The 13,164-nt window shown below is 34.9% G+C and overlaps 2 protein-coding genes across 4 annotated transcripts; one reads left to right on the plus strand and one right to left on the minus strand.

The window, feature by feature from the left end:
• The first annotated feature begins 410 nt into the window (after nucleotides 1-410).
• Nucleotides 411-4,312, plus strand: LOC106301065 (extensin-like). 2 transcript variants are annotated; one of them, XM_013737373.1, is made up of 7 exons: nucleotides 411-560; nucleotides 767-871; nucleotides 2,245-2,956; nucleotides 3,029-3,387; nucleotides 3,477-3,584; nucleotides 3,707-3,880; nucleotides 3,980-4,312. In XM_013737373.1, the coding sequence occupies exons 2-7, from the start codon at nucleotides 860-862 to the stop codon at nucleotides 4,124-4,126; spliced, it is 1,512 nt and encodes a 503-aa protein (XP_013592827.1). In that variant the 5' UTR covers nucleotides 411-560; nucleotides 767-859; the 3' UTR covers nucleotides 4,127-4,312. The 2 variants fall into 2 exon arrangements, with proteins under 2 accessions (XP_013592827.1, XP_013592826.1); XM_013737372.1 differs by having other exon boundaries at nucleotides 2,245-3,387.
• A 4,255-nt stretch (nucleotides 4,313-8,567) lies between these two features.
• LOC106297042 lies at nucleotides 8,568-11,598 on the minus strand. 2 transcript variants are annotated; one of them, XM_013733322.1, is made up of 9 exons: nucleotides 11,157-11,598; nucleotides 10,757-10,864; nucleotides 10,559-10,641; nucleotides 10,027-10,475; nucleotides 9,787-9,950; nucleotides 9,628-9,713; nucleotides 9,412-9,542; nucleotides 9,014-9,334; nucleotides 8,568-8,921 (listed from the first exon to the last, which is right to left on the minus strand). In XM_013733322.1, exons 1-9 carry the CDS (start codon nucleotides 11,478-11,480, stop codon nucleotides 8,668-8,670), a joined length of 1,920 nt encoding a protein of 639 aa, XP_013588776.1. In that variant the 5' UTR covers nucleotides 11,481-11,598; the 3' UTR covers nucleotides 8,568-8,667. The 2 variants fall into 2 exon arrangements, with proteins under 2 accessions (XP_013588776.1, XP_013588777.1); XM_013733323.1 differs by having other exon boundaries at nucleotides 10,774-10,864; nucleotides 11,157-11,397.
• Nucleotides 11,599-13,164: the final 1,566 nt, after the last annotated feature.

The following is a 13,164-nucleotide window of genomic DNA, read 5'->3' on the forward strand; positions in this document are numbered from 1 at the left end:
CAAAAAAAAATCTGAGATTAAAAGTTTGTAATAATTAAAGTTGGTAGTAATAAATAACTATACAGAGTACTACTCTCTGTATTTAAGAGATTAATATTGTATATTTATTCATATTTGAAATATTAATGTTTTACATTATAATGAATGTGTTTTTGGTAATATAAAAATATGAGTAAAAAATTATAGTATAATAAATAAAAGTGGGTTTATCAGTTATGCAAAGGCTAAAGTTGTATTTAACGGCGACGTTTAGGTCTACAATTAGGGCACTGTCTATTTTTTTTAATTAATTAGAATTTAAAAAATGCAGCAAAAATGAGAAACCAATGAAAATATAGGAAACTAAAGAGAAAAAAAGGATAAATGAGAAAAATAAATAAAAAGCTTGTTGTTCCGTCAGCGTGCGAGAAGAAAGGGTTAGAATCAAGAAACCGACGTCCCTCTCTCTCTCTCTCTTTCTCTTTCTCTTTCTCTTTCTCCTTCTCCTTCTCCTCACCTCTTCTTCCTCTCTGCTTCTGATCTCTCTCTCTCTCTCTCCCTGATTAAACCTTCATAATCAGGTAATCATCACGTTTAATCGGCTCCCGAAGCCCTTTTTCTCTTGTAATTCTCCGAGGCTTCGAATCATTATTTTGTTTTTGTGGGTTTTTTTGTTTTATGTTGATGATGATGAACTTTATGAGAAGAAATTGCATTGTTGTGGGTTTGTTGATTTTGCGATTTTAACCATCGAAGATTGTTCATAACCTTATCTGCATGTTTGCAGGGAGTCTTCGGATTCTTTCGATATAATTTACAAGTCTTTTTGTCTTGTCTAGCTCGTTGCTGCCCTTCGACATCTCCAAAGCTTTCTCCTTTTATGCTCTCAAAGGTCTGATTTTTCCTTCCTTCTAGTTCTGATTTGATGGGCTTTTTGTTTATTTGTATGAAAGTTTTTATCTTTATTTTCTTTTTGGTAGTTCTAGATTTGTTCTTACTTTCTCATTTTTGATTTTAGTTCTACAGCTAAGTTTGTTGTTTCCTTTCATGAAAATGATGATCTTGGCTCCCCTTACCCTGTCACAATGCAATCTGTTGTGAACATGTTGCTTTTATATGTTTTGATTTCGTTACTTCACTCCCAAAATCACAAGTTGACATATGCAGCTTAGCTTACAAACTTGTAATATAGCTTAGTTTTAAGTAAAGGTGTAATGATTGTTGCATTAGTTGATATAAAAATATCGATTTCGATTTCATACTCAGTTTATACTTTATTGTGTCATCATTATGGTTGCTGAGACTTTGTTTTATATAACTCAAAACTCTTGCTTTCTTTTATATATAACTCAAAACCTATCAAGGAGAAAGTTTTGGTTTTTCTTGGCTAGTTGTAGAATTTCTTCATGAAAATGATATTGGCTTTTTACCCTGTCATCATGAGTTTAAGAATGCACAATGCAATCTTCCGAGAACATGTGCTTTGTGTGATTTGATTTCCTTACTTCACTCCCAAAATCACAAGTTGACATATGCAGCTTAGCTTACAAACATGTAATAGTATAACTTAGTTTTAAGTATCAGCCGTTGAGAAGGTGTCATGATGCTGCATTAATTGATATTAAAAAAAGCTCATTCTCTTACTCAGTTTATACTTTCATGTGTCATCATTATGGTTGCTGAGACTTTGTTTTTTTTTCTTCCTTCTTGCATTAGATGATAGTTTTGATTTTGGTTAGGCATGGTGGGTTTGTTTCATCCCTTTTTTTTCATGTATGAAAGTTTTGATTTTTTTTCTTTGTTGTAGAATTGTTCATAAGCTAAATTTATATTTCCTGAGAATGATCTTGGCTTTACCTTGTTATCATGAGTTTGAGAATGCACAGTGCAATCTTCCAAAAACATGTGCTTTGTGTGTTTTAATTTCGTTAGTTCATTCCCAGTATCAGAAGTTGACATATATGCAGCTTACAAATAGTGACATTGATTATGTGTAATAATGTTGCATTGATTGGTTCCATTAAATTTAACAAAGTTCAGTTTCTTACTCAGTTTAAACTTTGTTGTGATTGTAATAGATTGCTGATGGTTTTTCTTTATAACTCAAAACCTTTCAGAAGTTGACATAAGCAGATTACGTAGAGTGACATTGATTATGTGTAATAATGTTGCATTGATTGGTTCCATTGAATTTTCTTTTAAAAAAATGTTCAGTTTATACTTTGTTGCTGATGTTTCTTTATTATGTGACTCAAAACCTGTCAGAGGGCTTATGCAGCAAGCGAAATGGGACAAAGAAATAGAACAGTCGATTTAGAAATGGAGCAGCAGCAGCACCAGCACCACCATTCTCAATCCTCTATCCAACCAGGTCCTTGCATCCTTCTGAGCAGCTTTCCCCCACAACAACAACAACAACCTGATAACAATAATAATAACCTACCTGCAATGGCTGCAAGCTTTCCTAATTTAGAAGCTCGTTCTCTTCAAGACCCAACCTCCTATGACATGTTCTATGGTCTTCCTCAGTACCATCATCACCACCAACTCCATCAGCCTGCTCCTCCTCCGAATTACTATGTTCCCTATATGGCATTTCAGGGTCCATCCTCAAGCAGTCAAGGTGTAGTTGGAGTAAGTTCTGATCAGTTTATGGATCATACAAGAGGGGCGTATAAGAGAAAGAACGCCGAAGGAATACCAGTGATGAATCATCAGTCTCTGAGTACTTTAGCAGCTCCATTCAACAATACACCTGAGACAATAGCTCCTTTTGGAGGCCCAAGGAGCAGACCGATGAACCCTGTTCTCCCACCTCCTCCTCCTCCTCCTCCTCCTCATGCTCCTAATAGCTTCATTCAAGGGAGCTATCCTGGTCATCATCCTTTCCCACCTCCTGGCTCAATCTGGTACGAACAACACCATGGCAGACTTGATGGTTCACCATCGTTTTGGCCCCACCCACCTTACATGCATGGTACCTACCGACCCATTATTTCTTTTTTAAAAGCTTTGAAATTTTGTAATATTTATCATCTATCTTTTGTAGCTGGCTCCATAGAGTCTAGTGGTAGAAACCCTACAGCGTTCATGTATCCTCCGAGGGACCATTATTATCATCACCCTCCACCTCCTCCTCCTCCTCCTCCTCCTCATGTACAAGGAGTGAGAGGCCAGAGCGCCACATTGTACCCTCCCATGGCTTCTTCTTCACCATCGTATGGATTTCCTCCTGGGAACTTTGCTCCTCCTCAGAACACAATCAATAGAGGTGGTCCCTCGGGTTCAGAGATGGGTCCAGTTCAACCAACAGGGTTTCGGATATACCAGAGAGATGATTCTGTACCTTTAGCAGCTCTTAGACAACACCGTGGAGGAGTTCCTCGCTTTAGAATGATGCCTGATGATGTATGTTACTTTCGTTCCTCATTTTGTCCTTTCCCTATGCTTTAATCGTTGCTCAAGATTCTGTTTGGTTCCTCTCAATGTGTGTTCAGGAAGTTGCGATATTGGAGTTTGGAGACTTCCTTGGTGGTGGCTCTGGAAATAACCACATTGATCATCATCGAGATATGCGTTTGGACATCGAGGAAATGTCTTATGAGGTGACTCAATCATTACTCTTTACCTATGTTCTCATCAGAGTTAGGCATGTAGCTTGTCTTTTTATTTATCATAGTTAGGATTTTGTTGAAACTGATTTGAACAACCGTGGGGGTTTGAACAGGAGCTACTTGCGTTGAGCGAGCGAATTGGAACCGTGAACACTGGTTTGCCTGAGGAAGACGTTAAGAACCATCTGAAAACAAGAACATGTTCTGTAATCAACCTTGCAGCAGAGTCCTCGTCGTCCTCTTCGAAAACTAAAGATAGAGAAACAGAACCTTGCACCATATGTCAGGTAGCAAAAATATATCCAAAGATCAAAGATTATGAAAAGGTTGGACATGCTTGTATTTCAAAGCTCTAAAGAATGATCTGATCTCAATTTGTATTACAGGAGAGTTTCAAGAACGAAGAGAAGATAGCGACTTTGGATTGTGGGCACGAGTATCATGCAGGATGCTTGGAGAAATGGCTGGTTGTGAAGAACGTTTGCCCAATCTGTAAAGCAGAGGCATTGGTCACGGAGAAGACAACTGTTTAATAGGAAGAAAGAATGGCTTTTTAAATCTATATATATATATATTTATATAAAAAAGAAACTTAACAAGAAGAGAAGGGAAGAAAACAATAGTTTGGGCTTGTTTTCAGCTCCAAAAAGGATTCTGTAAATTTGTACTCTTTTTTGTTTGTGCAGATATTAATATGTGTTAATGGTGTCACTCTTTTCTATTTGGTTTCTTGCCAAGTGTGAAACTGAACAAATGTACAGGCTAATTTGCTTTATCTAGGGCTTTTCATTCTTTTATGCTTTCTTGTTCGGATTGCTTAGGGTTTCTATTATTCTTTTTTTTTAAAGGAAAATTATCCTTGACGTGTCAAATTAAAAGTTTTGAATGGATAACATGTATAGGTTGAATTCCTGCACTCTTGACAAGTTTATGTGTTATTGAATTTGTCATGCGTGGTATCTTGGTAATCTTGAATACCCTATAGAAACTTTTGTATCTTATCAAATCTTCTATTTGGACCTGAAGGTACATCAGTACTCTAGGCTCTAGTGTAGACACTATGTTTACCAATTCCGAACTGGTTTGTCTTGAAAAATATTTATAATTGTTCAAATTTAATCATGCATTTCATCACCCAAACTAGAGTTTCAAACTTTGCAAATAATGATGATAAGCTTCGCCGAATGTTGCGTGTTCCCATCAAACCGTCAAAATCTTCTTGTTTGGCGAATCATACATGTCCAATAAATTGATCTATGTCTTTCCACGATGCAGCGAATTTACAATTTACACCATTGTCTAGTTTGGGCTTATGCTTGGATCTTTAATAATGTCTTGACCTGATTGAAATTCTTATTCACTTGTGATTTCGTTTGGGCCTCTTCTTATAAGATAGTCTCCGCCTCATCAAGCTTTAAAATATCCCTTAGATCTCTATCAATACTGTTATATAATTTATCGTTTTGATATTTCCAAACATATCGTAATATCCATGGGAATGCAATGACTGAACTAACATTTTGTATCTTTCAAAACAAGTAATCCATATTGGAGTATAAAGATGATGTTGCAAAGATACTCGGATTATATCGTATTTGCAAAAGAGCCTAAACAAATCAAGTATATATTTTGTGACTTGATATCCAGATTTGACTATGTATTTTTCTGATTATGTAAAATGACATCCCAACAAATCAAATCTTGATGTACAACTAATTGACATACTCAGTATGATTGTTGCATCGTCATCTTCTACTAATGAATGAATAAATTTGTGATTCCATACCTTCACAAGTAGATCAATTAATTGATCTACCATTAGGGAAGGTTCCAAGTTAATATTGCTGACTGATTTATAATTTGTTGATATATCTCAGACGAGTGGTAGGGATTCATAGATCATTCTAAACTAAAATTGACTCACTTGTATCACTCTTTTTCAGTCTTTGCATACTAAAGATCTAGTTGAAATAATACTTCTCCACCCGTAGGAAGGAGAGTATAGTTTAGTAAGATCCATAAGGTGTGTTTTTCGATAATATCTTTCTTTGAAGACTTTGGCAAGAAGTGAGTTTGGTCTGTCCCAAAAGCTGTCATATTTGTTTTGCTAAAAAGTTTTATTTAATCTATCTAAATTTCGAAAATCTATTAATCCATTCTTTTTATACCTACATAGTTTATCGCATGCCATCATGTGCATTCCTCTATCGGGGTTCCTCTGGAGCTCCACCTTGTAAGATTACACTTGTTAACTTTTTGGTTGTCAATTTTGGCAGCTCGAAACATGACATTAAATGATTAAATATAGCTATTGTCACTGACTTAATTAGGACCTTAATTTTTTCCTTCTTTAACAAGAAAATTTTCCATCCACCATTGACCTGGTTGACATGGTTGTGAACTTCCCTAGCTTTATGGAATTCTTAAATAACCCATCCCACCTATCGTTGAAATACCAAGTATCTTTTTCATCTCGCTCTTAACTGAATCTTCAATCTTATGGCCGAATTGTAATGATGATTTAGCAAAATTTATAAGATTTCTCAAAATCTCTCCATATTTCTTATAATGTTTAGAATAACCTTGCATTCTTTACTTGTCGCCTTGTAGAGGAAAAGACTATTATCTGGAAAGAGAGTATGTGAAATTGGAAGACTTGATGTTGCTACCTTAAAACCAATGATTGTTTTTTTATTTTCCTGTTTTTTAATATTTGAAATCAATAATGGATCCCTTTACCTCAGTCGTGGTGGTTTCACAAGTCCCCTAGGACAGCCATTTATTAATATCGTATATTGATTCGATGTAATAAATTACATCATCTAGGTGATCCATGTTGCCATATTAAACCCATTTATTATTATTATTATTATTATTCTGAAGATATAAATATCTTATAACAGTCATGATTTAAACATTAGGCATGATCATTTACAACTAAACCTAAAATTTGAATCCGACTAAAAAATAGTAAAATTTAATTGATTTCAGAAAGATATCAAATAGAGCAAGGTTAAGCATTTCAAATATTGGATTTAAATTAGTATCTCAAAAGTTGAAAGTTAACTAATAATATTAATTCTTTTACTCTTCTATAAAATAGATACATTAAAATATTTTTGAAGAATATGGTAGTTTTTATAAAAAAAAATATTTTGTTAATTCAAATACTTTTTCGCAGTTAAAATTTTTTTATTAGCTTTTCAAGTACTTCATATATTTGAATTCTGTGAAATATTTTTTTTCAGATTATTTTAAAAATTAAATAAAAACTGATCCAAATTTAGTCCAAAAAGAACCAAAACAAGCAACTTAATAATCAAAGTTATCTGAATAGGAAAAAAACTATATTGTTAAATAAAAAGGTGGTCTTGGTTTTTGGATGATACATGATTTTAATCTTACGTTATTAGGAAAGCTGATGTGGAAGTTAGTTCAGTTCTCATATTCTCTTCTTGCTAGAGTGCATGGTAAGTATTTCAGATTTATTTCGCCTGTGCGAGTAAATCATTTAGAGAATCCATCCTATATATGGACAAGTAAAACCATTGGTAGCATTGAGAAGCAGCCAAAAATTGCATTCAGGTTTTGAATTTAGAGTTTTGGAGAATCCATGGATCCCATATGTTTGTAGTTCACCCGAAGATGAGAGTGAATGACTTTATTCATGGTGATAATAGACGTTGGAATGAGGAGTTGTTGGAGACCCTGGAGGTATCAAAGGATATTTTTCTGATTCAGATTTTTTCCATAAGTCAATCAAGGCAGCGAGATTCTTATTGTTGAAGCTATATGAAGAATGTACAATACACTGTTCCGTATGAATATTAAGTAGCAAGGAATGCTCTGAACAATCAAGCATACGTTATGTATTCAGAACACAATAATTTTCATCTAGTCGAAGATAAATGCTCTTCTTAAAATGCATCATCATATATGGAAAATGGCGACAAGTCATTTAATGGCTACATAGAATCTAGCATGTCATCATATGTGATGTGATAATCATGGCCCCGAATGTGGGGCATTAGACGAATTTGTGAATCATGTTTCTTTTGGATGTCCCCCGGTTTTACAGAATGGGCATCATCAACAACTCCTTCTAGCCATTCTATTTTCATGATATCAAGTGTTTACACCAATCTCAATTACCTTTTAGCGGAAAAGTGACATTGGAGACGTTGAGCTGGAGAGAGATCCTTATTCTTTGATAATTTGGTATTATTTAGAAAGTTTAAAATTATAAGTTATTTAGAGAAATTGACAAGAACCCTTTGAGAACTATTATGCGGAGAGTGAATGTCAAACTTGCAAATGAAACACCGGTGGGGGAAGGTGGGGGGAAGGAGAGCCACTACCGACTCCATCGTTTACACAAACTATGTGCTTGGAAAACATTTGTTTGGTTTACCGAGCATGAATACATGAGATACATTTAGTGTGGTTGGGACAAGAAAGATTCACAGGAAATACACGACTTTAGCCATTAAGAACCAACCAAAAGAAAGTGTTATCTCTACATATGAAATTGCAAGGACTTATTTCGAAGACAGAAAGCATGTTAAATATTCGTCAGACTTAAAAAAAAAAAATTGATTTCGCTGATTGAAAAACCAACGGTATGGATAGATATCTCAACAAAGCTAAAAGAGTTAACAATTCTAAAGATAAAATTCCAAAACTTCAGGATTGACTATTTTCTACAGCTTAAAATATTTCGACAAATTCATTAGCTAAGAGTGCAAATTTTTTTCTTAAGATTATGTGGTTTACCGGTTTTTTAATTCCAATCTGACATATCAAAGCACATCTAGTTTGAATAACATCTGGTATGAATAATAAAACAGTCATTTGATATTAAAAAATAGTAAAAAGAAATATAAACATAGTATCGAAATCTTTTGAAACTATAATCCGAATAGCCAGACCTATCAAACATTGTGAAGAAAAGAAAATTCAAATTTAAAATCTGTGTAAACATTTTAGTAGGTCCGTATTCTTACATCAAAGTGAATCTTACAACAAAAAAAAATACAGTAAATATTTAGTAAACCAAGAATGTACCGTGTGTAAACTATTCTAAGTTGTATATCCTGTTCCAATTCTGTCTGTGTCTTCGCACAAAGTTGAATAATTCTAAACTGTTTCTACCATTCTCCGACATACCTATGTTGTTACTATCATTCTCAAGCGTACACATGTTTTGTATGTTGTTTCTACAACTCTCCAGCAGACCATAAACTGTTGTAACATAACCAAACTCTGGTCCGTAGAGACGACTTGCACATGCCGCTTTGAAACTCATCAATCTCAACATCTCCAAATCTCCTATCAACATCAGAATTTACTTACAATTAGATAATTGAAAAAGAAAACACGAAGACTGAATCTGGAAACAGGGTTGCATATAAAAGATGTACCATTTATCTGTTCTGCCTCGAGCTTTTTCATTTCTGTCTCGAGTATCTCCGGGGAGAAATGGCGATTTAGCCACCACTTAGCTCTAAGTGTCCATGATGTACCGGTGAACATTCTAGGTGTCCGGTTGTATCGAACAGAGTATGTTTGTTGACACCCTTCTTCTCCATCTCCGTTGAGGCATACAGACATTCGATCTTCATCAACATTCTCAAAGAAGAGAATCAGCATCTCTGCAAACTCTTTCCAGATTTGGGGCTCCGGGAAAGAAGCTTCTACATGCAATGCTATCATTTCGATTAGCGACTCTCTACTATACCCGTCTGCAAGTTAAGAAAACAAATGATATTAGAGACAGAATAAAAAAGATGTTTGATGGCTTGATGCTAAGTTTAAGTACCTTCTTTTGACATTTCAATAAGCTTCTTTAAGGTGGTTACACAACTAGGATCAATCTCTAAGACATCTTCGTAGCATTTTGCGAGCTCGTCGCTGTTATTATGAAACTTCTCCTTCATAGCAGCTCTAATCCTACGATTGAGCAAAACAAAGCTTGAATGTCTCAAGCAAAGATACTAAACTAATAGAGACTGAGAGAGAGATCATTTTCTTTTACCTCAAAGGTTTGATGTCATGTACTTTCTGACACATCTCCTCAACCAATTTCATAGCTTCATCTACACGGCCTCCAATTAAGAGAAGCTACAAGGAAAATCAAAAAGAAAACATATTAAGGGAAGGAACATTATGAGATTATGAGTCAGTCTATTTTTACCTGTACAAGAGGATGTAATGCAGCTAAAGATACGTAACGAGGAGACTGCATAGTAAGCCGCAGATATGACACAGCGTCCTTATAAAAAGAATCATTGACTATCTTTCCATGGCAATCAGGATCTTCTGGTGGTTTCAAAGGAAACAACCATGGATCCATCTCCCCTGACAAAACAACAAGAAGCCATGAAATCAACAGAACTGGTTGTGGGTTTATACAGCTAAAGAAAATTCTACTAACCAAGAATTTGAATAAGAGCGGGATCAAATGAAACTCCATCTCTCAAAGGCTCTTCGTTTTCTTCAGACGAGGCATAGATTCGTGGTGGTTCAGTAAAATGCTGAGAACTCTCCTCCACTTTAACATTCTCCAGTTTTACCTTCACCTCCACTTCTGACCCTGAGCCACGCGTGGAGGCATCAGAATTTACTTCGTAATTCCCGACAGAAGCCTCTGACACGTTTCTAACAGAACCCGAAGACTCCACAGAGTAAACAGACTCGTTCCTGGGTGAACACTCGGCCATAACACCAGATCCTGACTGAGACATGTTAGATATGCTGTCACTGCAGTCTGCGTCTTTAGGCTCCAGCTCCTCCGAGTATTTACGACACCACAGTCTGTAGCATGTGATTCCTATATATAAATTGGTCCGAGGAAGGTTTCCCAAATCACGGCTCCGCATCATGCTGCCAAAACAAGAAGAAGAGATCAGCCATCAAAACTCTAATTCAATAAAAAGCTAGTTCAATAAGATATCATTAAACTATACCCAATTGCGGCATACTCGGCCTCCTTCTCCATACCATGCTCGAGTAAATGACAAATTTGTTCGAACCAAACCAAGAGCCTTTCCTGTTCAAACAACCAGAAAGTCAGCCTCTAAGGCTTGGAACAATAACTCAAACAAAAGATAACAAAACAAGTTCTTCTCATGCAAAATCAAGCTAAATAAATCTAAAAGAGGGACCTCTTTATGCTGTTTACCAATCTTCCCGATCCAAGTATCATATATTCTTTCAATCTCCTCAACATTGTCCTTGTCAGGTTGCAAGTGACTCACAATCTGTATTTGAGCCTGCAAAACAAAAAAAAACATGTAAGAAACAGACAGAGAAACAACAAATAAAATCACAAGTTCCATTATATTTGGAGATAAAACAAAAAACACAAACCAGAAACAGGACATCTAAGAAACAAACAGCAACAACACCAAACAAGCAAAGCACTAGTTCCATCATTTTTGGAGATAAAAATGAAAACAAAACCAGAGAAAGGAACATGTAAGGAACATAGAGCAAACAAACAAAACAAAGAACTAGTTTCATCATTTTTGGAGATAAAAAAAAAAAAAAAAAAAAAGACAGAACCTCGTATTTGAGGCGGTTCATGGAAGGAGAACCATCTCTCATAGTCCCTTGCATCAAGACGCTAAGTACAGCGCTTGCTTCTCTCCAGTTTCTCTGGCGAAGCAGCTCACTAAGGATCTTCGGCAACCGTTTGAGGTAGTTGCATCGGGTACTACTTCGCTCAAGCAGACTCAGAAGGTAAGATGGTTTCGCCACGCACAGGACGGTTCTCTTGAACTTTCTATCTAAGGCGTCGGCGGAGCTAACCACGCGACGACTGTGCTTATTGTCTTTGATTGTCATGTCGTCATCAAGCTTCTCGGTCTTCACTTCGGTTTTCACCATTGCCTTATCTTCGATTGAGTTCAACAAATAAAAGGGAAATTAGGGTTTCTCTTCGCCGAATCGAGATTTAAGCGACGCGGTGGTTCCGGTGATGGGAAACTCTCCAGTCGACGAGCGTCTTCCGCGACAAATATGTATATATACCGAATCTGCAGATGATAAACCCTAGGCTTTAATAAGAATACCCATTCTCAACTGGGCCATATAAATGGGTTTGTTAGCGAGGCCCAAGTATCTTTAGCCCAACTAAATCATAAGCATTATCCGACAAAACCCGAACCCTGAAACCGAAATTGTGAAGAACTAACCCAAATTTATTTGGTTTCCTTTTAAAATCCCGAACCGAACAATTTAATTTCGGTCTATTGAACCGAACAGAAACTTTTGATTTGATTTTTGTATGGTATAGGGTGGTGTTCGGGTACCCATTCGGATTCGGATCGGGTATTTCAGATTTTCAGGTATTTCTGTACTTCGCGGGTTCGGTTATTTCAGATCGGGTTCAGATATTTAGATTTTGAAAAAAAAAATTTATTTTTTTCATTTCTCAAATTTCTTATATTTAAAAATATAACTTTCACTTAACTAATTTTTTTCTTTTTAATAGTTAATAGATTTGAACATAACATTTTGAAACTAAAAAGACATTAATTTGGTTATTGTTTTTAAATTTTGGATGTAACTTTTTGTTAATGCTTGAAATAAAAAGTTTGACCTGCATTTTAAGTGAGTAGCAAATCATTTTCTCCGTACGTATATCATATGAATTTAAAGTACGTGTAGTACCAATATAAATATTTTATATAAAATGAGAGATATAAACTAGAAATATAAGGTTAATTATACATATGTTCGGTTATCTTCGGATATCTATTCGGGTTCGGATATCCAATTTCTCCTAATTCAATATTCGTTCGGATATTTTGTTACTTCAGTTCGGATTTCGATTCGGATTTTTTAGATCGGATTCGGGTGCGGCTTCGGATATCGGATAAGTGCCCCACCGCTAGCGTCTACATTGCGGACAAGCGTTGACTAAATCCCTTATATATTAATTGAGGAACATTTGAAAAGATGTAACCTCAATTTTGTATTAATTAAAAGAGGCCCCAATGCATAGGTGGCACTCAATTAGGTAGTCAATTACATTCAATTGAAAAATAAGTAGGTCCACATTCGATTTTTATATGTTGTTAGATACATAAGTTGGTCAAACTATATGATATAATGATATGATATGATATTTTCTTTCCTTAAATAAAACCTACGGAATTACCATAAATGACTAATATATATATGACAATTAATGAGTTTAATAATAAAGATTTGATAACAATGTATATCTCCTCCATCATTTTTTGTTTAATTTTATATTATTAAAATAAATTAAACAATCAAATTAGCTATAAAAATAAAATTTAGATTTTTTCGTATATGTTATATTTTGAATTTTTAAAAACGACAATAAATGACTAAAACTATTAAAATTATTATGTTAAAAATTAATGATCAATTGGTTTAACATTTTTATTATAAGAAGATACACATGATTTCAAAACCATATGAGTAAAAAATATCATTTAATAATAAAATAAATATATATATATACGAAATATACGAAAGATTCCTATTGATTTTGTAAAAAAAAGGGGGGGTTATTACTTTCCCCATCAATAAAAAAATA

Source organism: Brassica oleracea, chromosome C6 (genome assembly GCF_000695525.1).
Source record: "Brassica oleracea var. oleracea cultivar TO1000 chromosome C6, BOL, whole genome shotgun sequence".
Lineage (NCBI taxonomy): Eukaryota > Viridiplantae > Streptophyta > Magnoliopsida > Brassicales > Brassicaceae > Brassica > Brassica oleracea.

Excerpts from the sequence above, each read along its gene's own strand:
- LOC106301065 (XM_013737372.1), top strand. Across the intron at positions 3,585-3,706 it reads TCGAGGAAATGTCTTATGAG|GAGCTACTTGCGTTGAGCGA; the intron begins GTGACTCAATCA and ends GGGTTTGAACAG. Across the intron at positions 3,881-3,979 it reads AACCTTGCACCATATGTCAG|GAGAGTTTCAAGAACGAAGA; the intron begins GTAGCAAAAATA and ends TTTGTATTACAG.
- LOC106297042 (XM_013733322.1), bottom strand. The coding sequence starts at position 11,480 with ATGGTGAAAACCGAAGTGAAGACCGAGAAGCTTGATGACGACATGACA. Across the intron at positions 10,865-11,156 it reads TGAACCGCCTCAAATACGAG|GCTCAAATACAGATTGTGAG; the intron begins GTTCTGTCTTTT and ends TTTGTTTTGCAG. Across the intron at positions 8,922-9,013 it reads CGAGGCAGAACAGATAAATG|GAGATTTGGAGATGTTGAGA; the intron begins GTACATCTTTTA and ends TGATGTTGATAG.